Here is a 24,472-nt window from a genome sequence, read left to right as displayed (position 1 = left end):
CACCAACACACTGCAGGGCTTTTCACTGGGCTCTGAGGCCAACCTCTCTCCCTCTTCTCCCTCAACCACTGGTGAAAGCTAGACTAAAAATAATAATGATGATAATAATAAATCTTGGCGTTCTGACATCTCCAATGTTGTTGATATAGGCCCAAATAAATACCCATGTCATTGGCTTATTACAAACTCCCTACAAACTATTTTTACTATTATACAGACTGCAAGTGTTAAGACTACCAGCCACTACACTTAATTTTGGTTTTGGATACCAAGGTAACGACCTCTTCCCTTATTCTCATGAGTTAACACTATAACAGATGAAGAGGCACTCTTAAATTATTCTGGTACTCAACATACTACCAGTAAATGACATACCTTAAGAATTAATCCTACCAAGTGCTATCTAGAACAGGGCTGAACATCTAAGTGCAATTGCTTAACCACTAAAACAATTTTGGAGCAACTAAAACTAGAATTCACTAATCCTTCATGAAGTGAATTGCCCTGTAGGAACATTCTAGCTCAGCCATCTGTGATTTATGTAACATATTACTATTGCTGTGTGCCAGTAACCACAGACTGATTTTACCATTGTTGCAGTACCAACATAATTGGTGTCTACCAGCATCAAGTAAAGCTTCCCCAAAACCTTTTTTTTCAACCATGTTGGTGTTTGAAGGTCTGTGAAGCTGCCAATTTCAGACAGACTTTAACATCTTTTGCCTATCTAAAGGGGGAAATCCCCAAAGCTTTGTTTTCTAAATAATGTCCTTTAGAAGAAAGCTTACTGCTTTGATGTAACTGTGGTTGTAGAAACTGAATTAGTTACAACACTCTTCATCTACTAGCCCCAGTAAAGCCTTGCACCTTAAGCTAAGAAGCATAGATGCACTGTTTAATAGGATTTGGCCTCCTTTCATGGAATATCTTGAGGTCAATTCCTAAAGTATATTGCTTCCAGCTGGCAAACAGTGACATTACCATGCTCAACTCTCTCAAAGAGGGAAGAAAAAAGTTTATTGCTTGAATTGCCTTCAACTACATGTAAGTGCAGTTAAGAAGGTAATCTGGGTTGCAATGTGAATATTTAGTTCCTTCGACCCTCTTAGTGTTGCTGCAGGCCATGAGACAAGACAGTTCTGCACCACTCCCTGCAAAAGCACCTCAAACTAAGCAACATCTGACACAGTTTAAGAACTGTGCTCATAGTTAAAACATTTTCTGCAGATTAAACTTATCAATAATGCTAATATTTTCTGCATGAACAAACCTACAATCCACTAAAAGCAGAGCAAGCAATTTATCAGCTGTTAACTTCAAGATATCATCTTGGGTTGCAATGTACATAATTAATTTTATGATACAGCAAAACTATGCCTTTGCTCTGCTGTGTCTCTACAAACTTTTGATCATCCCTGGGTGCTGAACTGCAGAAGTTGCTCCCAGTGATTTAGAGAACACTGATATGAAATAAGAAATTATATTAATATGAATTAGTATACTGCTGCAGCAGCAGCAGTATAATGTTTGATATTGATGAAGTCATACTAAGACAGCATACACACATTTTTCTTTTTCATTTGAAACCTTTGATGACAAGGCTGATTTCACCTCTCTGGAAGTACGAAAGTTGTTTCCAGATGATATTCCTTTCATTTTTAAAGCATGTGATTTTGTTATTTTGTTTTTTAAGTCACAAGCTGTTTATGTTTATTAGAGTTACAGAATGGGATCATAAACAGACTCTGAACTCCAGAGAGATCTGCTCCAGCCTCTCAGTCACTGCAGAAACAGCAAGAGAGGGCTGCTGATGATCCCATTTGTTTCAGTCTCAAGTCCCTCCAAGGACAGATATTCCACAGCCCCTTTGGGTAACTTCTGGTGTTTGACTGTCCTGGCTGTGTAAACATTTCTCCCAATATCCAAAGTACCTTTTACTGCTGCAGCTGCTGGTGGCCATTGCCTCTCACCCTTTCTCTTTCTTTAGAGGAAAACCTGGTTCTATCTTCCTTACACAGAGTCTCCTACTAGACAGATAAGACGGCAGTGGGATCTTTCCCTCTCCTGAGCTGGCTCCTATCCAGCCTGACCAAACACAGATCACAAGCTCCAGCCCCCTGATAATGCTACTGTCCCTCTGCCACACTCACTTCAGCCTGTCATTGTCTCTCTCAAAGTGGAGAGGCCAAATCCAGACACGGTATGTGAGATGTGGTCTCAGAAGCACCAGAGGGGAAGAATCACTTCCCCAGAGCTGCTGGCTACATGCCTGCCAATGCAGCCCAGCATGGGCTTGGCTTTCTTCCCTGCAAGAGCACACTGCTGACTCATGTTCATCTTGTTCACCAGCACCACCAGGTCCATACCATGTAACCCTCCAGGAACAACTGGGGGGTGTACATAATGTGCTAGTGGAAAAAAACACCTCACCATATTAAAAATAGAGCTGCTTGAGAGACAAGGCAGTTCTACAGCATCCCTGCTGCTGTGGAACTCATTTCATACTTGGGAACCACAGATTAAAAATGTGCACTAGAGAGCCAAACCTCTGCAGGCAGAAATATGCAGAAAAACGAAATGGTTTGGGTTGGAAGGGACCAAAAAGATCGTATAGTTCCAATGCCTCTGCCACGGGCAGCAACACTTTCCATTAGACCAGGCTGCTCAAAGTCCCAAGCAACCTGGCCCTGAACATTTCCAGAAATGGGGCATCCACGACTTCTCTGAGTAACATGTTTCAGTGTCTCATCACCTCACAGTAAAGAATTTATTCTCAATACTTAACCTAAACATACTCTCAATTCGAAGCAATTGCCTCTTTTCTTACAACAACATGCACTTGTACGAAGTCCCTCTCCAGCTTTCTTGAAAGCCCCCTTTAGGCACTGGAAGGTTGCTCTAAGGTCTTCTCAGAGCCTTCTCTTCTCCAGGCTGAGTAACCCAGGTGTCTCAGCCTGCCTTCATTGTAAATATAATACATGAAGTTTAAAAAAAATTATATTTTTATGCCTCCTTGAATCTGACAACTAGCACAACATGAATGCATTAACTGAAAACAGTGTATTTAGACCCTGATTCAGAATCTACATCATGTGTAACTTTGAAACATTGTAATGGGCAAGCAGCAATCTGGACCCCAACAATTCAATTCAATAAAATATAACACACCATTCTGCATAGCAAGGTTTCCAACAGAATGACTAATTACAACTGAATGCTGTCCTTTTGGGAAAATGTATCCCTTCCATCCAACCAATTACCACTGCTTCCCTGTTCTCAGCACTCCTACACACCATGGTCTTTCTGTATACACAAGCTCCCGTGGGACTTTCATATCACTGGGTTATGTGTTCCACTTCCATACAAACAATTACTCATAGATTCTATAGTTATTTTAACAAGCTATGATTTGTGTAACACTGAATCCGTAAGTAAAACAAATGAGTATTCTACTTCAAATATTTCAGTGCTTCCTATTCATGATATTACTGGAGCAGCTCCACAGAGATTAACCTTAAGAAGCGAAGCATAACAACTGTGTAAGATTTGCCTAAAATGAATTTTCATTCCCCCAAAATTGTTTAATACATACTGCCAGCAAGCCCTTCTGAGCATCAACACTGCATTCCAGAGTGACATGAAAGAATTTGCATTCATGTGCATCTCTGAATAATTACAGCTGCTTGGGTAGGAAATCTGTATGGTACTAAGGAACTCTGCTGTAGGGGGGAAAGTTCACTTGAGCTGCTCCTAAAAGACAAACCTGAAGTTCGCAGATCTCAACTAAGAGTTTCACCACTGAGATCTCTCTTAGGGCTCCAAATTGCCAAGAAACATAATATTGAAAATGAAGCCTCTGAAACAACACAATGCAAGGTGGTCATACACAAGGCCACAAGATCAACAGTACAACCTGCATGGCATATTTCTCTCCAGGCAGAATGATCTGGCACAGTTGTAGGATTTCCTACGGAAGCTACATCCTTAAGTCTCGATTCACTGATGAATGTTTACACTTCCTGTTTGGATAGCATAGCAAAAAAACAGATTTAACACAAAGGCACCCTTCACTAATCGTGGGGCTCTATAGGAAACAAGAAATTATTTCAGAGAGGCTAAACTGAGATGTTTAATGGCTTTCAGTATACAGAGCCTTCTCTATAAAATATTTGATAGCTTAGTATACCACTAGAAAACTAGACAAACTTCTGTCAAAATATCACAGCCAAGATCTTAATCTTGAATTAAATATAACACAAAAGAGAAGTGTGCTAAAAATAACTTTTTAAGCCCCACACTTTTTAAACCCCAGCAATTAAATGCATGTTTAGTAAACTTTTGTAGCTGATATTCCCTTTCCCCTCCCACCTAATTGTAATGAAACAGCACGAAGATGTTTCATCGGTGAGTCAGGCAGCAGAGATCCCGAGATCCCAGCAGCTACGCAGAGCGCAGCTAACACCATCCAGAGAAGAAAGACGGATGTTTTCCATTTACATTCCCTAGCACTGATCCTGGAAGTGAGCGATCAGTGCTGCTAGCTGGAGGCCGGGGCTCAGGGAGCGAGGAGCAGCCAAAGGCTGGCCCGGAGCAGCCCCAGCCTCGCTGCTGCCGCCGCTGCCACCGCAGCCTTCGTGCCAGCCCGCTCGGGGCTTGGCGTGATTGGGAACAGATGTGCCGAGACCACTCGTTTCCAATTATCAAACAAAGGCTGAAAGTTGCATTTCCAAAATGAAAAGCTGGCACACTTTTTATCTGCTTCCTTACCGAGCCTTTGCTATAATTAGCTCTGGGCATGAGGAGGGAGAAGAGACTGTCAAATTAAACTAACCTCCCCACTAAACTCCAAAGCCTCTGAAGATATTTATAAAGAGTCACACATTCAAATGCCAAGGCTTGAAATGTAGATGTACCACACTTTTTTTTTTTTCTTTAGTGACTCCCAAAACAAGTTTTAAATCACAAAAGGTTAGTCCAGGTATGTCCCCTGGAAGAGCGTTCCTGTGGTCCAGATGAGTTAACTGCATCTCCGTCAAACGAGCCAAAGAAATAGCTTTAATCAAGGTCTCTTGCTCCACAGCCCCACCTCCAAATCACGTTTCTTTCACAATGCAGCATGTTTTTCAGTGCCTGTTTTCTAGGAAGACTAGATTGAAGACACTAGGCAGAAGCCAAAATGTGTTTCTGAAAGTGCCAGCATCAGGTTCAGTTCTCACATGTCCCAAACTTGCTCCTTTTTCTGTCAATACGCCAAAAACACATTGCTGTTGCTATGCAGCTTAACAAGGTAGTTTAAAAAAACACCCACATCATACAACCAAAACCAGAACACAGCCTCCCACCTACAGGATGTTTCTGAAGCCCAGAGAGGCTGGGTGCAAGTTAGGCATTCTCAGACTTAAATGGCAAGAGCAATTCAGTGCAAGCTGAGGAGTTTGTGCTCTCTGAAAATTGCCTCAATTTTCTTACACAACCTGGGCTGTCTGTGGAGTGTTTTCTCCCCTCTCTCCCCAATACCCAAAAAGCTACCTCCCTCTTAGCCCCTGATTTAAACAAATACCTCCAGCTCCCAAAGCACTATGAAGGTGTTTCCTTCAAGGAAGATCTGAATCCAGGTCAACAGAGAATCCCAATAATGCAGGCAGGGACTATCTAAGTTTCAAACTACTGATGCAGTACTGAACAGAGTCATCCTCATGACCCTCAGAGACTTTTACATGCACTCAAATGTGATTCCCAATTATCTTCAGACAGTTACACCTTGTGCTTTTTGAGAGCTGGATCTGCCCAGCAGAAGATTCTCACCAAAACAGTTCTCTCTAGGCAGGGTACTCCCTAAGCAGAAAACAAGATTAAAGAACAGCAGTGGCAGCAAGAGGAAGACAGCTTTATGAAAGTGAAAGAAGAGAAAATAGAGGGTACCTAAGCTGACAGGAACCAAGGCAAGATTTCTGCCATGGTCCCTCTTCAATGCTAGCACTAAATCATCAGGATGGTCTTCTCCCTAAGAGCAATTATCTTGTTGCAATCCAGATGCTTGGCAGACAAGGGGGTTATCACAACTGCAACTTTTAGAAAAGCAAAGGCCAAATTTATAGGGTGTAATTTATGTTAGCTTGTCGATGGCTTTTTTAACATTTGTTATTGCCTTTTTTCGCTTTCAATGAAATCCAGGGCAAGATTCCTATAATCTGCAATAAAACTGCTAGGTCAAGAGCAAATGTCTCTGAAAAAATAAAGATTCACTTACTAATATATTTAATGGCATTTGCTTTGTCTGATGTTTACAGTTTCAGAAGTCATCTGAAATCTGAAAAGTCATGGTAGTCAGCCTATCTGTACTGTGAAGTAAGAAGACAACTCCCTGCTTTTATTATCTGTATTACCTTCCCAGTTCTCAAGCTAGGGCCTTTAACATATTAATTTTATCCACAAATATGGTCTTTTTTACTTCAGTGCAACAACCTGCTTACCATATTCAGTAGAACCTAATTTTAGAGCAAGAAATTCCTTCTGCCCAGAGTAAGGCAAAGCCATAGGTCTCCCTTTGAACCCTGAGTAAAGGCACATGTGTGGAAGACACAGAGTCACCAGAGACAGGGGCAGCTCCTGCCGAGGGAAGGATGCTCTCTGCTGCCCAGGGCCAGCCTGCATCCGGCAATTCACTGAGTTTGGAAGGCAAAGACCAAAACTGCTGCTGCTGCAATGTTAATCTTGACTTTCAGCATGGAATTTATCAGCTCATACTGCTGTAAAGGCAGCCAGATATGCTCTGTAACACCCCACAACTTATCCCAGCAGTGGGGGAGGAAATCACCACTGCTGTCTAGCTTTCATTATTATGCACAGCACCATCACTCATCTGCTTACACAACAATTTCTAGAATGAATACAACACTTAGGAAAAACAAATATTTAAAATAGATAATATAGATAACACTTAGATAAAAATGAAAACAGAAATACTCTTTCCGTTTAACTTAGTGATTTGAAGAAAAATAATCAGGAAGTTGGCCCCTTCCCCTCTGCTTCATGCAAGTTCTGGGTGTAAAACTAAATATAGCCAGGGATTGAAGGATCAGAAAACTATTTTTCTAGCAACACAGAGAGACAAAGCAGAAGTTAAACACAGTATCCTGCAAAGGAAGATACAACAACATGCCTCTTTAGGACCAGGGTGTTTAGACTAGGTATGCCATTTGAACCTAGAAGTATTCACTTTTAACACTTTAGCTTTTAAAAATATGATGAGCTGATCAACCACACAAGATACCTGGAGTCTGGCAAAAAGCTCTGCAAACATGTCTTATTTAAAAAAAATTATCCACACAGCTATTGATTTGGCTTCTCACTGAATTATTTCAGCCAGCTTTGAAAACAAAAGTAAAACTATCATTAATGTCATTCTCAGAAACAACTCCAGTCTACTTCAGACCAACAAAACAACCAAATTTTAAACAGTCTCCTGATCTGAAGCACATGAAACAGCACTTCACTTGAGCAATACAGATTGATTACAGTTATTAACTCTGAAAGGTAACATCACCCTGTGACTAAATTTTATGCCAAAGTGCCTGGTTTCCATTTACCAGCTAAGTAAAGCTGGAAGAGAAACTTAACACCTTGGGCCTGTATGTCCCAGTCTGCAAAATATAATATGTCCTTCGGAAGACTTGGGAAAACTATTTGTGGCTTTGCATACAGAGCACATGGCTGGTACTCGGGGTATAGGTTGAATTCCCTGCTGCATCCTCAACTCCATGGATAACTTACAGCAGCTCCTTCCATGTCAGCTTCCTAGTCTGCAAAACACTGCAACCTGCAGCTGTTTTTAAATCTGCTTCGGGACTTGGATATCAAATCTTTGGTAAAACTTGGAGTTAGAAATAGCAAAGGGGTTTTTTTAGGTCTGTGAAAACCTAACCTGATGAACACAAATTTTCTGATCAGTAAAGACTACTTCTATTTTAAAATATTTATGAAACTGAACATGTTAGAAGTTGTAAAATGAGAAAGCACTTCTGTTACCAGGGGAGAGAAGGATCAAAAGGCAAGTACTGAACCTCTATACACATGGTAGGTGCAGGTTAACTTAGGAGCAAAGCTGCAGGACGCAGAAGTGTTTTAGCTTTGTACAACTGCTCATCTGCTGTCAAGCTCCAGGCTGTGTTTAATGACATATTTATTCCATATTCCTAGATAGAAGAAGCCAGCCCAACAATCAGAGACATAGCAACTTGATGTGTCATATGGTGAGGTCCTACAAGCTGCTCCAGAAGTTTGGAATGGCACTGACTGTCCAGTGTGGCAGCAGGCACTAAAGTGATGGAATTCATTTGTTGTGTCCAGTGATCTCCTGCTGCCACTCACACTGAACAAGGACTGAACTTGCCTAGCTACTAAAGGCTGTCATAGAAGTTAGAAGCCCTTTTTCCCAGCATCAAGGAGAAGTTTCACCACAGTTTTCATGTACTTTCTGTAACGCTTCCCTTCTGTTCTGATTTACATTTACTTCCTAAAGAACTTCAGCTATAGATGGAAGCAAGTTAAGTATCATTCTCCCTTTCTCCCAGAGAAAGGAAGAAATCAACAGATATGGGAGTTATGACTTTGCAGAACACAGTAAGTTTCCAAAAGGGAAAAAAAACTCCAAAAAACAACCTAAACAGAATTCCCCAGTGGAAATTTTTATTTGTGCATTAAAGGTTCATTTCTGAAATATATTGAACTGGATCACTCATTTACTGCCCAAAAACAACATGCAATGCATCAGTAGTTCTGTATTCCTTTATATTGCTCTAGAGAGGGATACAAATGGATACAAATCCCTAAAAGACTAAGGAATACTTCTCTGGATGCAAGGTTATTCAGACACAGAGTATCTTCACAATTTCTGGAAAACTGGGTAAGCGATACAATTATTCCTGTTATCACCTGCTGAACCTCACAAAATGTCTTTTCTAGACATAGTTCAGTGTATGATATGACAGACAAAAGGACAAGAAAACTGACTTGTTGATGGCTGCAGAAGAACACATAAAAACCAACTAAAAATAAAGGATGAAGAACTCCACCTAACAGAGGTTTTCCAAAGAACTCTTCTGAAGGAAACAAGTTAGCAATTGGTGGTACTTATGGCATGACAGAATAACTAAACGTAGATGCATATTTCAAATCTATTTCATATTTCTGCTTAACTGCACGATGGAAATCTAGCTTTCCCCTAAAGAGGATCTTGTACTACTCAGCTGAAATTTCGATATAGGAAGTGAGAGCTCCGGGCTTTCTGCAAGTAGAAATAGGTCCTTGCAAAAGCAATTTTGCTACTTTGTGCTAAATTTGTGCACTGGGGCTCCACTGAACAAAGTAAAAACAGTTTCAGAGTGAGACACAGACTCAATTTTGTGCATTTCAAGCTAACCACACACTGAGATCGCCGCCGCATTTCACTCTCACCAGTCAGTGTGTGATCAACAATGAGATTCACTGTTAGGGTTATTAATGGCCAAATGCCGGTAGCAGCTCCGTTATTCCTCAGCAAAAGAAAAAAATACTGCGACTTTCTTCAGACAAACAAGCCAAGCCATCCACGCTTGTTTTCGTGTATTCGAGCTTACAACTCGCCACTTTAGCCAGATATTTGAGAGCAGCATCATTTCCTGCTGCTTGAAAATCAGCTTTAAGGGGCGTGTTCTCTGCAGAGGCACTGCTCGCTGTCATCCAAGCAGCATTTAAAATAACTGTGTATTGACACAAGGAGCCACCGGCCGTATTATCGCCCTTCGAGTCGGCAGCAAGGAGCACATCAAACCAGTTGCGTTCCGAGCTGCGCCGCGACCCTTATCAAACAATGCAAACAATTTTAATGAGCTTATCTGCCGGAACATATTGTTAAAGATGTTAATGCAGAAGCGTTGCCAGCAAGGCATGCCAGACGATTCATCAAAAATGCCTACATCTGCGACAAAAGACGGGTGTCCCCCCCCAAAGGAGAGACGATAAATAAACACAAAATGGGGCTGGCGGGGAGCGAGGGGCGGGGATGGAGCCGCCCTCCCCCGCGCAGGCACCGGGAGAGCTGTCACCCCCGCCCGAGGAGCGGGGGGCGGCTGTCACCGCACGGTGCGGGTGCGGGTGCGGGCACTGCCCGGTGCCGGTGCTCGATGCCCGGTGCGGCTCCCCCGGCCGGGCAGGGCTGCCCGCGCCCCGCCATCCGCGGCCGCCCCTCCCGCGCGGCGCCGCCTCCCTGCGAGATCCGCAGCGAGGTGCTGCGGCTCTTCTCCGAGGGGAGCTGGCTGCCTGCGCGGGGGGCGTTCTTGCCTTCCTTTTCATTTCCCCCTCCTCTTTCTTTCTTTCCTTTATTTATTTATTTTTTAAATTATCATTTTTAACCGCCTTTCTTCCGCCGGGGCGCGGCGAGCCCCGCACGCATCCCGCCTCTCCCCCGAGCGCTCCGCAGCCGGACAATGCGGGGCCGGGCGGAGAGGAGGGGGCTGCAGCCCGCCCGCCTTATGCAACCGCGCCGCCGCAGCCCCCCCGCAGTACCTGTAGGAGCGCTCCCCCCGCACCGTGTGCTTCCTGAAGGGGATGATGGTGGTCCCGTTATCCTGGATGATGTCGTTGTTGTTCTCGCCATTTGGGGACAGGGCTTGGGTCGGTCCGGGCATTGGCGCTCCCGCCGCTCCGCAGAGCCCCGCGCTGCTGCCGCTGCTGCTGCTGCTGGTGTGCGGAAGGTGGCGGCAGCCGCGACTCCGCCGCCGCCCGCCCGCCCCGCCCCGAGCGCGTCAGCCCCGCCGCCGCCGCCACACGTGACCGGGCCTCGCCATGGCAACCGGCCGGCGCCGCGCTGCGCCGGGGCCGCGGCCGACAGGGACGGCGGCGAGGGGAGAGAGAGAAGGGAACGGCAGGGAAGACAGAGAGAGGGAGAGAGACCCGCCCCGCCCCGCGCCCCCACACAAAGAGCCGCTCGACCCGGAGCGCGGGGCAGCCGCCGGGCCCCGCGGCGGAGCGGCTCGGCGGGCCGCGCTGGGCGCAGGCACACACACAAAGCGCCGGGGCAGCGCGGCCGTCCCGCCGCCCCTCGCCTGTCCCCCCACCCGTGGGCGGCACACAAACGCCGCCCGGCCCCTGAGCACCGCGCCGCGCCCCTGCCCACCGCCGCCTGGGACAGCGCCCGGCTTGTGCGGGACCGGCCGGGACCTCACCATCACCCTCCGCCCCGGTACCTCAGCATGGTCCGCCTTTTCCCCACGCCGAGGAGCTGTCGGGCTCAGGCTGCTGCTTTGCAGGAGCCCCCGGGCCGCGCTGCTCGGTTCCGCGGCGATGAGCCGCAGCAGGGAACGCCGCCCAGCCCTGCCCGCATCGCCGCTGGGCGCGGGTGTGCCGGGGCTGTGGCCATCCCCACCGCACAAAGCCCGCCCGCACGGCTGCGGCTGCAGCAACCCCGCCTGGGCTCGGCGCTTCACCTGCCTAACGCCTCGGCTCTAAACAGTGCAGAGATATTAAGTGACGAGGGACTACAAGATGTAAAAACATCATGGATTCCTAATAATAAAACAGCACACGAAGGTCTTAGTTATTTTATGCTAATTTTTCCCGGTTCCTGTGTCTGCTACTCCGCCTGCATTTCCACCCCAAGCACCAGGATGTTCAAGTTACCAAGCCCTGTATCCCTGCTTACAACTTCGCTGGAGAGCACAGTACCACACCTGTCAAGCTGCACTGCACATTCCCAGCATCTTCCTGCTCTCAGGCTTACACACAAAAAAACCCCCATTTGATGGTATATCCTTTAAAATCTTCCTTAGAACAGAAACAAGAAGAGAAGAGACCTGCCAAGGCAGTGGCACTGAACGTGTTGTGCTGGTAGCACTACCAATCAGCCCTTATCTCTTCCTCCCCTTCTTCTAGAAGAGTTTTTGCATCCTCCCCAGTCCATTTCCCTCTGCAGAGCTCTATGATTTCTGCGTATCTCCACTTGCCTAAATAGCAAAGTGCTTCAAAGTTTGACATGCCCATCCTAAAGAGCAGACCTGAATTTCACTGTGGTCAAAACCTACCCTCAAGTCCCAATAGTGCATCAAAACCCACACTTCTACCACAGTATAAAAATACTGTCCAGCTGTTTATAGATTGTTTTCTCTAAGCAGAAACCAGTAAGAGTGGTTATATGTACAGTCTCTGAACATATCTGTATGATCTCAAATCTGTTAGATGCAAAATATTTGGGCTGATCTATTAACATTTTAAAAAATACATGCCCTCAAATCCAACTTTCTTACAAAAAGAATTTTAAGATGGTAGGTCAAGCAAAAGCCATGAGAGTATTTTTAATATGTTCTCAGAGACACATGCTGGTATTTTAACTCAGAAGTTCTGAAGTATGAGTTTGATCATGTTTCTACCTCAGATTTTTTTCTGCATAAAGACACCTAATTTTAACTATCTTTACCTAATCTTTCAGGTAATGACACTACTGAAAGCTTAGTTTGCATGATTGTATTCATAGTATAGGCCACTCACAGAGAGCTTATAAGGTGAATAAAATCAATAACAGCAAGTGCACAATGCTTGGACTACTGGGAATCTCCTTGGATTTAAATCAGATATATAGTTTAATACATATTTTAGAGCAATCCCTAACAATGCTCAAGTCAGTTTGCCAATTTGCCACTTGTTCTTTGCACATCAAGGCAGGGGATCTTATACCTTCTGTCAGGTTTTCAAAGATACTCAAATTTATCTTTCAGTAACCAATCTATGGACATTTGCAATTGGCACACTTCATTGAAAAATGCTTCATTCATCTGGTAATTGGAGGAAACAATGTTTGAGCCTTTTTCAAAAGAAAAGCAACAAAAAACATTCTGTTAAAAAGTAAGTGTCTCACTAGCACTCAAGAACATGCTGAAGCCAGAAATGCTGCGTGGTGACAGATTATAAAAATAATCTATAGCAGGTCTTTATCTGCCAGACATAACCCTACCTGCTCTGCTAGGGAACAAGCAGTAAAACACTCTGCAACCCTAACTTGTAAAAACATTTTTATTTCTTCACCTGTGGCATAGAACAGAAGCTTCTTTATTGAAATCAAGAAAGCTGTTTAAAACGTGTACCAACAAAGCTGCAGAAGAGAAGTGCAGGTGAGGAGAGTATGGCAGCCTTGCTGCAGACCTCTTCTTGCCTTTGCATTGGGACTCCAGGTCAGAAGAACACACACTGCCTCAGCACAGTACCTTACCTTTATGGAGGCTGAGCCAGGCAGCTGCAAAAGAAGCCTGGTACTGGTTTTAAGAAAGTTTCACTGTGCTTCTGTGAATCTAGCACAGCTTAGGGGGCTCTGGGTGCAGCATGGGTTGCATGGGTGCAATAAGGGTGCAATATGCATGGCATTCCCTCTACCTATATCTCTGTTTCTGGGCACTGTGCGACCCACAAGCACAACTCCTGTTTTTACGTGCTGGAAGCCACCAGCATCTTCTTCCCACTTCCATCATTCTGAGCTAGAAGGTCTCAAAGAAAGAGGAAACCTGTTGCTGTTATTAGGTCTCTATACAGCTGTGCTGCCTTTATAGATTTTTACATGCACTAGGCATACAAATAGAGAATTGATCTGAAGAATAAAAGGTCAGCCTTAGTGTTAATAAAAAGCCCCACCTGTGGTATGCTGAAAGTACCAAAATCTGGTACTCACAAGTGATGTGCCAACTAAGCAAAGCAAAGAGCCAGGAAAGCAATTAATGCTGACGAGTGGAATTACAAAAACCTATGTAATAGATCTTCAGCACTGAGACCACAGAGGATATGGCAGAAAGGGAACTATGAAAGTCATCCAGTCCAATCTCCCACTTGGAGTGGGATCCTCACCAATATGAGATCAGGTCACATTTGGTGACGTGATCATAACCAATCCAAATCCTGAAAATTTCCCAGGATGGAGATGTCATGTCCTCTCAAGATCACCTGCTCCCGTGCCATGCTAGCTCCACAGCAAGTCCCAGGTGTACTGCTGATGCAAAAAGCATCACTCTACCACATCACATGCATTCCAGTACTTTGATTTCTGGTGTGAACCGGGTAGAGAGAATACTAGCAAGTACCGGAATAGATTTAAACATAATTCTCCAAAATCTGATTCTTTCTTCCTCTTCAGAGCTTTTGTTTACAGTTTCTTTCTTTACTTGCTCTAAGCCTGACTTACTGCAGTAGGAAGGTCATGAAGCCTAATTTACAATGCCTGAGAGTAAAATCCTCTAAAAAGCCAAAATGCAGCATTAGAAAGACCTCAGGCGTACTCGAGCCAGAATTTTATATTAGGCAGCTAATGTGGAAATAAATTACAAATATTTTAATGTTGATAAGCAATCAATGTACAGCCTCTGATGCCAGAGGTGATGGCTAAGCCAGTGACTTCTGCTGATACATTTGTGAGGGGATTAATAAAACCCACACAGTTTTAGGGAGTATTTAATGACATAGCCAAACTATAAATACAATTAATGATAGCAGAAATTCCCCACACTTGGATAACTTTGGGGTGGTGGGAGGAATAGGGAGTGAGACTAAGAAAAACACATTTAACCCTAGAGTGGCCAGCGAGCCTCCCTCATCTCTGACATCTCTGTTCATGATCAACCTTGTAAAGAAGTCAGAGTGATATTGCTTGCAGTCTTCTCACAACAGAGCCCAGCTACAAACTGCAGCAAACATCATGCAAGTAGAAGTATTTTGAGCCATGTACATCACTTTTCTGAGGAGTTTCATGAACATTCCTGTCATAAGTGCAGTTTTTTCTACTGGGGAAAAAAAATGAGACTAGATTTCACAAAACAGTTGGAAGGTAGCAATAACTTTTGGAAAGCAGCAGTCCTGAGCAATGTAATCTACTTTTTAATCTGCCTTTTTTTTTTTTCAAACTATTTTCATAGTCTTCCTTTATCACAGCAAAGATTAACAGAATTCTGTAAAGCCACAGATTTCCACACTGTAGATTAAAATCAGTTCATCCTAGTTAACTCAAGTGCCTGTGTTTATAAGAAATCCATGCAGAAACAGTCTCTTTCTCTGAAGGAGTTGGCCAACAGTGCTTAAATTTGAAAATAAGTGAATAAAGCAAACCAGGAAGAAAGTTTGGGAAGAGCTAACTGTTAAGTCTTGGACACACTTTGATTGCTCAAGGAACTCCCAATTCATTAAGGTACATTGACATACTTTATTCCCAGCAAGAGGAGGTTCAGTAAGATGGGTATAACCATGAGCATACTTAATTAGGCTGCATCAGAATCAGCCTAATTTCTCAAGTTGCATTTAGCAGATTAGGAACAGAAGATTTAGGAGATCCAGATTTACATGTTATCTGTGAGAAGTGTGAGTGAGGTATCTGCAATTGAGTGTCTATTAGAGAGCACTGGCTTGTGTCAGCCTAAACTAGAGCACAGTTCTAACCTGTGTCACTAACATATCACACAGAAACATCCATAAAGGGCTCAGCAACAGCAGTGTTACTAACACAGCAAACATATATCAGACGTGATGAGGTGCATGCTAAGTTTCAAGCTGACCTGGGTTACACAGAACTCATGTTTCCTATTTTGCTGACATACTGTCAACAGCACTGATCAAACCAAAGGAGAGCAGAGTGGCATAAAATCACTTCAGGTAAAAATTTAAAACTGTAACTTTATGGACTTGCTTTCTTTACACAGCACCAAATTAATTGTCCCACCACCATCCCACCACCTCATTCTATACTTTATATTTCTGGACATTCAGACTCATTAAGACAAACAGCAAATGATAATTTTGTCAGGACAAAGAAACACTGCATGAATTGTATTAAAACAGCCACTTATCACTCCAGACATCCTGTAGACAAAGAATGAGCTTCCCACCCTTGGGGATTCTAGTGTTGCCACTTTAAGCAAAGTCTTGATTATTTGCCTTCCCTGGAGGGACACAGATAAAAAGGGGGGGAAAAAAAGAGAGGGCTGTCCCAGTTACACAATGTGCATGGACCACATCCCTATGAGGTAATTCAAGTCTATTTTTAAATATACAGACATATTTATATTTCAGAGTTCACATTTAATGTTTTAAAAAGTGTTCTGTACCTTTGAGGAAGAATAAAATAAATCTTGAAGTCTTTGCTAAGATACTTGAAAATTTAGTCTTATGAGCTGCAAATCCAATCTGACTATTAGTGCACGAATTGATTACTAGAGAGAAACACCTTGTAGAACCACAAACTGTGGGTATTTTCCTTTAGAAACACCACAGTTACCTTCTATAGTTACTGTAGAAATCAAATAGAAATCAGAGGATTAATTCAAGATTCAGGTATTCTCTACAAAACAAGGACATGTTCACAGCAACAGGATTTCAAAAACCCTTGAATAAGATATTTTAAGACTAATTGTATACTTTTAGTATTAATTCTTAGATTAAAATTAATAAATTGGTTTAGTGGACATTTATTAAATCCAATTAGCTAAATCCAGCTGCTTTAAAGAATAAACTCCCCAAATTCCTACTTAGAAAGAAGCATTCTTCAGTATACATCAAAGGATTCCTTACTTAAAACATAAGAAGTTCACACCAAATAGCCAGAACATTTTTATCCAGTACTGTCTACATAACAAAAAGCTCCCGTGAGAGCAGGAAATACTTCAGTGAGGAATGGTTCCAAAGAGAAGGAATTTTTACTTCCATTAACTCCAGACTAACCCAAAATTTTGAATTCTTTAGTGTCTGTTACCTTTGTTTTCAGTTATATCCACTGGGCTAAAGCAGAGTTGCAGACACCTTGTGAAGCTGCCCTCATCTGAAAAATCTGGAAATTAAGGCTGTGATCAATAAATGCTTTAAGGATTCCTTTGTCTTTAATACTAGCTGAAAGGAATTGGAACTGGAGACTGACTCATGGCTCATTCACATGCATTTACATGGAATTCTCTGACTGGAGCTGTTCTAGATGTACCATTACCACTTCCATTAGCACCAAAGCGTTAACTAGCTCTCTAGGCTTGTTTTGTCAGAATTAGGATGTAAAGATTATGGAAAGCCAAAATAAAAACATCAAAAATATTCAGGTGATATGGATGCCTACATTTTTTCAGAGGATGACAAAATTTGAATTAAATGAATGTGAAATTAATGTTCTAGAAGAGAAGGATTTGGGATTTTCATGTTTCCACACAGTACAGTTTATTACTATTTCCAGAGCTTCAGCCATTTGTATCTTGAACAAAACCAGTAAAACAAGTTATAAATGGTAAAAGCCTGGAAGGGCTTGGAAATGGGAGAGACTAAGTCTAGCATTTATTTTGGTATTTTCAGCTCTTGCGGAATCTTTGGCTTTCTTGGGGCTAGGGAGGGGTGTTTGGAAAAAGGTAAAAAGATGATAAAATCAAATGGGAGCAAGCAGAAAATCTCCATCTCTGATACATCTTTTTACTTTCCTACACTGAAAATGTTATCAATAGATTTTGAATGCATTTCACTCAATTGGAATAGCCCTGTCTGACCTGCCCAAGATGCTCATCACTGCTAAAGAGCAAAGGAGAAGGCTGGCACAAGAAAGCAATGATTCCAGCAGATGTTCTATTAAATTTTCCTGGATCAAGTCTGTTTCACCAGCTGACAAAGACTGGATCTTTACAAACTAGGATTTGAAGGGGTTACTTTGTCCCAGGAAACTGTTAATTACGTGTCAGTCCTCCCACAGCCAACAAAAAGCCAACATAAACAGTATTACATGCTCTAGCTAATGTTAAAAAAACCCAGCCATTGCGCATTCATGCCTGACCAGGATGAAAATCACACTGCCAAGTCATTCAGTAGTGTGTGAGTGTTTCTGTGATTGCAAACCCCAGCCCAAAACCCCAGTGCCTTGCTGCAAAATACTCTACAGTTTCCTCAGGAACCTAGAGTGTACTACAAATCACTCTTTCCGAGCCAAGGTGTCTCGTTGCCCGTGAAATTAGCAAATGCCAAGAAGTTACACAGAAAGTGGTGTGTGCTTTTCTGTTTGTATGCAACCTTCTCCTTCCTCATGCTAACTGCTTTTTATCTGGGACATTCATAGCATTTCTCAAAAACTGATTTCTGCCAGCTTTCCTCATTCTAGGAGGACAGAAACAGGCCCTGCTGTTATGACCAGCCTCCTCAAAACACTTACTGTCACAAGTCTGTGCAAGCATCATTCTCAGCACCTCTATGGTGCATCTCCATCCTTTCTTCCATGGTGGTTTTCTAATCTTTTCAGTCCTTCCAGCTCTGCAGCTAAGCAAATCCAATCTGTCCTCTCCATTGCTACAGCTAAATGAGTGCCTCTTCCTTTTTATCTCAGGATTTCTTCCACACCTGAGGTTTCTCCATTGTTCTTTCTCCCATTCTTTCCCACTCTTCCTTTGTCAGACATAATCCTTTGTAGGCATGGGCAATTTCCACTTCCCTTCCTCAGCCACCTGCAGAGAACCTGGGACAGATTGGTTTCCTTTCCTCAGACAAGTCCCCAGCATACTTATTGTCCAGCCAGCACACTGCCATTAGCTAATTACCCCTCGTTTCATCCCGGGGCTGAGAGCAATGGGCTGCAGTAGTGCCTGCTGAGCTGCATGTGCCCTCTCACGCAGCCACCCCGAGAAGTGACACCTGTATTTAAAGGCTGCATCACAGCCAGGATTCACACACCTCGTGTGACACATTGCTGCCATTAACACACCAAAGAGCCCCAATCCCTGGGGCACCTCAGAGCCTCTGAAAAACTAGGTTGCCAAGGATTTGTTTGTGATCTCCAGCTCACAGAGAAATCAGGGAGTGCCTCCTCTTTGGACTAGAGCAAACACAAGTTTACACACAACATTTTTGAACAGAAGTTTGTCTTCCCTTAGACAAATAGACTTGCTTTCAGCTATTTCAGGCTCCTTCCCAGCTGAATGCAAGCATCTAAGGAATTCTGCTCTTTGCTTTCTGAGAATTTCTTACCCACATGCTTTTTAACTTGCTGTCAAAAATTTAGACCTGTAACACACTTCTAAAGTAATAGTTTCTATTTGCAAGTACTAGAGCATTTGGGAGCAAGAAAGCGTTCTTTGAGTATAATTTAATTGCTACTTAACACAATACCCTTACTAATCTGAAAGCATTCGTTTTCTCACTTATTGATGGAAAACAGACTCTTTCCCCTGGCAAGTTAATGCTCATTATCATCTTAGTGTTTATGCTAAGTCTTTATTAATAAAATAGCTTTCACATGAAGAGGAAAAATAATTTTCATAGACAGCTTTAATCATGTTACACTTACATTAGTAGTTTGAATTGAAAAAAAATTAGAATACTTGAAAACTGTGTCACAAAAATTATGTTGCTGACAGACATTCCCTAAGAGGACTTTTGGAGCTTGACCTATTACTCCTAGTTTCCATTAATACTTTGAGCACTTTATTAACCTAGCACTGTAAGTGCTTTATTTAGATACTAGGACCCTAAAGAAGGCTTACATAGCAATTTCTGAAACCTTGAAATTTCAAGTTACCCAAAAAATGTTATGAGTTAAAACTATCTGGGAAGAAGCTACTGCTGATCTGCTTTGATGGAAGGTGCATCTTTTTAGAGCTACACATGGAAATACTGAGGGCTTGGATAGGAGAAGTAAAGGATCAAGAAAACTTTAAAGCAACTTACAACAACAAAATTTCCTCATGAAGTCAAATTAACAACATTTAAAGCAATCACATTCAAATAGTAATTAAATTAATAGTACTACAACTGCTGCCACAAATTTGCAGCTCAGGTGGGATACCTGCAGAAGTAATACTGCGATTTTCTTTTATTTGAAAGATGTTAGGAAGAAATTAAAGATAATATAAGGATCACACCCCTGCTCTGAAATAGAGGGAGGGCCATTAAAAATGTACACATCTCCATTCTGAGCAGACAAGAGCATACAGAAAGTGCATGGTCTTACTGAAAAGATAAACAGCTGGATTTACTTGCTTCCATTAACCAATGACCCACTTGTCAAACATAAGCTGTAGATTTAAAAGAGTGATTATGTGAAGCCTCTTACATTACACAAAAACGATTCTAGCTATGGAATCAGATCAAGCCTGAAAATACTTGAGCACAGTCAATATTGTTCTTTTATACAAGACAAGAGTTGGTTATTTGTTTAAAAACCTACAACATGATGTAAGGGTGGTTTCCTGCAGTGCTGTTCAGAAGGCATTTATCCCACACATCCCGCTCAGGTCATTAGTGCTGTGCCAAATCCAGACCTTTTGTAAGAGGATGAAGTTCTAATGGAAGCCACTGCATAAACCTGAAGATGGGGGCACTGCCAGTTTCCTTCTATGAGGAATGGGCACTGGGAGACTTAAAACTGGTGCTCCCCACAGTAAATGGTACCATGACGTGTACCTGGGCTGTCTGATCTCTCAGAGAGGATTTTTACCACGGCAGCTGTGCACACTTTGGTGACATCTCCAGCTGAGGCTTTTAAGGCTCAAGCCAGCTGCCATTGACTTTGCCCCTGTGCCCGTTTGCACCTCCCACCAAATGCCTGTTCCTGTGCTTGCTCCAGGGTCAGGTAGGAACAGACATGCAAGATGCTAGGGATGATTACAACATTTTGATTTGAGTGCAACAAATTACTAGGTTCCAAGACCTGAAAACCTCTAATTTTGCCACCTTGTATTGTAATACAACAGCACTGTCCAGAACAGTGGCTTTCTCATACTTGACCTATTGCTGAACAAGTCCCTAAGAAGGTTGAAGAAGCCATTATTATAAGGAACAATTTTACTGTAAGAACAACTAGTGTAGCTTCCACCCAACCTCATTAGTGTGCTGTGCACTGCCAGTGACTCCCACTTTACTCTGACTCAGTACATAAGGTGATTTTCTGCAAGCTGCAGATCATGGAGCAACTCAACTGTATAAGAATCCAAGCAGTCAACTAATGAAAACCAAAGTTTCCAACTCCACTGATTGCAGAGAAATATTAAAAAATGCTGATACTTGGAGCCTGTCCACCTCTGGATTTTACTGTGCTGCTGGAGGCCCTGAGCACCACAGCTCAGTATCCCAATGCCTGCTGTGCAGATGCAGCTTCAGCAGCAGCATAAGAGAGGCCAGGAAAGCTCCCCAGTGCCTACCAGACCACAGCACAGGGGCATATGAAAGATTATTTTTATAAAATCTAGAAACTGCTTTGAAAAATTGCACAGTTATTTTTACAGTATCTACATGCATAAATACTTGATATATCTGACAAGGATTAATATTTTCCAAAGTCTCAAATTTTATGGTTTCTTTTTCTGCTGAAGCAAAACTCAAATCATTACTTGAATCATCCGGTAATGAACATTCTCCAGCTTATGAATGAAGTACCATTGATAGGCAAGGTGCAGAAGGCAATAAAAGATGACTAGAAACAAGGGTATCTTTATGTATATATATATTATATTATCATGGTTTCAGCAGTCCTGGCATTAAGCGGCACCATTTTCTAATTTCTGAACAGCCACATTGTGTATAAAATAATAATAATAGTAATAGGCTTCTAATACTTTGAGTACCAAAGCTACTAGTTGCAAGAAAAGTGTCTTTTCCTTCTTACAGTAGAAAATTAGGTTTCTATGTAATAAAAACCTCAACCACAAGGGTATGTTTTTTTTGTAACTGTAAATGTATGTCAGGGCTGTTGACAGCTTCTGTGTTGGAAAGGATCTCATTAAGTCTGAACAAAACCACACGTTATCTTTTTGAAAAGCAAAGTTACATTCCTGATGAATCATCAGCTGCTTCGCTGAGCTCCTGTGGGATAATTTTTGGTATTGGGTACTGGAAAAATAAATATCACCCCAAAGTTCAGAATATCTTCAGACAGCACCATAAAAGGCTATCCAAGCTACCCAATTCCTAAGTTAAGAAGGGAAATGGGCTGGTGAGTGCACAGCTATAAACAAACATTCCATTTGGTTAACTTTGCTCCCTCAGGTTCAGGCTTTAGGACTCTGGTTTTCTCATGTTGGATCCATAAAGCATCTGTGTTCTCTGCAGGACTGAGTCCTCAACAGATGTCCTTTACTGTATTTTGGGGGACTTTATGGTGTTTCCACAGAATGAACATGCTTTAAAAGCACTCTGCTCAGCCCAAAAGTTCACCAATTCCACACTTCTTCAGTCTTTTGACTGAAACCAATTGGGAGAAACAAGTAGCAAGGAACTGAGTGGGAAACAAAGTGCCCTCATCTAGAAACAGTGTTTATTCTGCACCAGTGCTGGTGCTGGGAGTTAAAGAGAAAGGAGCGAGAGAAAGCAATAATTTAGTCTGCTTGGTTTGGGTTAAGTACATGCATCTGTATCATGAACAACCAGATAATATTTGTATCTGCAGGGAAGAAAAAAAGCTCACCTGGGCCTTTACTCAGATCTCCCCTGAACATTTAATGAATGATAGTTCATAATCTAAACATATTTTATATACACATGTAGATATTTAGATATATATATATGCACACACTTTTAATGTATTTTTTTTCCTTCCCCATCTCAAAATAACTGAAATCTAACAAGCAATTCCTGAGGTAATGTTCCAGTAGAAACCAGCCTTGCTTTCTGATGTTAGGAAGTATTGTAATTGTTTTGGTGATAACGCATCAATTAAGAAATTGCTACTGCCAAAAAGCTCCTTATCTGCATGTTGCACATGAGAGCACCTAATAGAACTGTAAAATTCCTTGAATATTCCAATATCAATCCTTCATGTTGTTGTCCATATAACTTAACTCCATGAAAAAATACACACATTTGTCAGGCTCAAAGCCACTGAAACCTGACCAGAAGGTTTCCTGGGCAAAGACTAGAATATAGTAGCATGTTACATAGATTTGGAATTGTAATAGCTCAGCTAATTCTGCAGCAGTGTAATAAATCTCTGGTATTAGAAGGCTGATAACTAGATCTTCATTTGGATATATAATAGGCCATAGGGACTAAAGGATTTGAAAAGGAAAGGCTGGACAGTGAGCAGCAATCCTTTGGGAATACACTGGAAAACTGCCTGTTGCTTCACAGAAAGGGTTACACGGTGCAGGAAATCTGCACACGTCAGATAAGTTTCTGTTGGACAGGTAGGATGCAGTCTGCTTTTATAAATGTCCACTTGGTGGCTGTGTACTATCTCCATGCTCACAGTTGTCTTCAGATTTCCTGTTGTTTCCAAGTGCTTGTGACAATGCCAGTATAACTGCAGTGACAAAGCTCAGCTTCGAGGAGCAGCCTCTGCTCTGTGCCAGAGCAGACAGCAACAGATGAAACCTCCATGGCTCAGCACAGGGCACTGTCCTGCTGCACTTCCATCTGCAACACCCTCCTAGGAAGGGCTGCATCCGTGGGGGAGAACATCACAATTTCCTAGTTCTTGCTCTGAGATGCCTCCTGTAGTCTAGATTTATTGTTTCATCCTTGGGGCACATGAGCCTCTTCTGACTAGATTATGGGCTGATTGTCCTGAGAATCTACAAGTACACTTGAGCCCTGCATGGCTGCTAATTGCTGTTGAAATTAGTCTTGCAGTCTGAGGAATCTGGACTATGTGGCTCCTTGTTTAACTGTCCCTCTCCTACTCACCTATGTCTGCGCTGGTGAAAAATTGCTGGTGGCAATTCTTGTATTTAGAACTTATTCTTCATAATTTCCCATGCCTATCAGACATCTAGAGAAATCTTTCTGCAAACATTTTAGTTTTCTTCTTTTTAATTTTTTTTTTTTTTTTTTTTTTTTTGCAGGGCATTACATAACCTGGAACAACTCCCCAGTTTCACAGCAAAGCAAGCTTTTCACTTTTAGCTGTGAAGCACAAAGTAGCACTGCAAACTAAGCTGCATCCTGCCTCCAAAGTTAGCATTTATTTTGGCATTGTAACAGCCTTGCAAGCATTAGCAAAAATGCAGCAGTATGTTTTGAAAACTAAAGTTCTTCATTACACAGCCTGAACAACATTCCAACACCCTGAATATGTTTACTACTAACTATGCATAAAGAAACCCCAGGCTATTGCAAACCACTAATGCTGCAGCACATTCCTTCCAAGGGAAAAGGCAGGAATGGCATCCAGCAGAGCATGGTGAGCACTGCCAATGGTGAACCTGCTCAAAAAAAAAGGTTTAGTATCAGGTATCCTACTCTCCATTTTGACAGTACTGGAAGTTTTTGTTTAACATCACTGATGCAGCAGAAATAGCACAAGGGCAGCAAGTGATGGCAGGAAGCAGGATCTGTTCAGGGCACATCCCTTCTGAAGGCTTTCTAAACATTGCCACCTTGTGGGCCTCCTGTCTGATATCACTGGTCCTTCCTCTTTCCCCAGGTGACTTCCTGAGCAGATTTCACAGACGCCAAGATTGAGACTGGATGCTTGAAGTTAAACTCCCATAGCTGGGGATTTTAAAAAGGGACAGCACCTTAT

General features: G+C 42.5%; 1 protein-coding gene across 5 annotated transcripts in view; it reads right to left on the bottom strand.

Moving 5' to 3' along the window:
* MAPRE2 (microtubule associated protein RP/EB family member 2) overlaps positions 1-24,472 on the bottom strand; it is a 97,989-nt gene that overhangs the window by 46,462 nt on the left and 27,055 nt on the right. For 2 of the 5 annotated variants that reach the window (XM_079299423.1, XM_079299425.1), the window contains exon 1: positions 10,546-10,766. The exons of the other annotated variants lie outside the window; for them this stretch is intronic. In XM_079299423.1, the coding sequence (XP_079155549.1) occupies positions 10,546-10,667 (122 nt within the window). In that variant the 5' untranslated portion in view covers positions 10,668-10,766. Of the gene's footprint in view, positions 1-10,545; positions 10,767-24,472 lie in introns of those variants that run through there. 5 annotated transcript variants of the gene reach the window in all.

Source organism: Erithacus rubecula (genome assembly GCF_903797595.1).
Source record: "Erithacus rubecula genome assembly, chromosome: 3".
Taxonomy (NCBI): Eukaryota; Metazoa; Chordata; class Aves; order Passeriformes; family Muscicapidae; genus Erithacus; species Erithacus rubecula.
The sequence above is the reverse complement of the archived record's forward strand: the minus strand, read 5'-3'. Positions and strand labels throughout refer to the sequence as shown.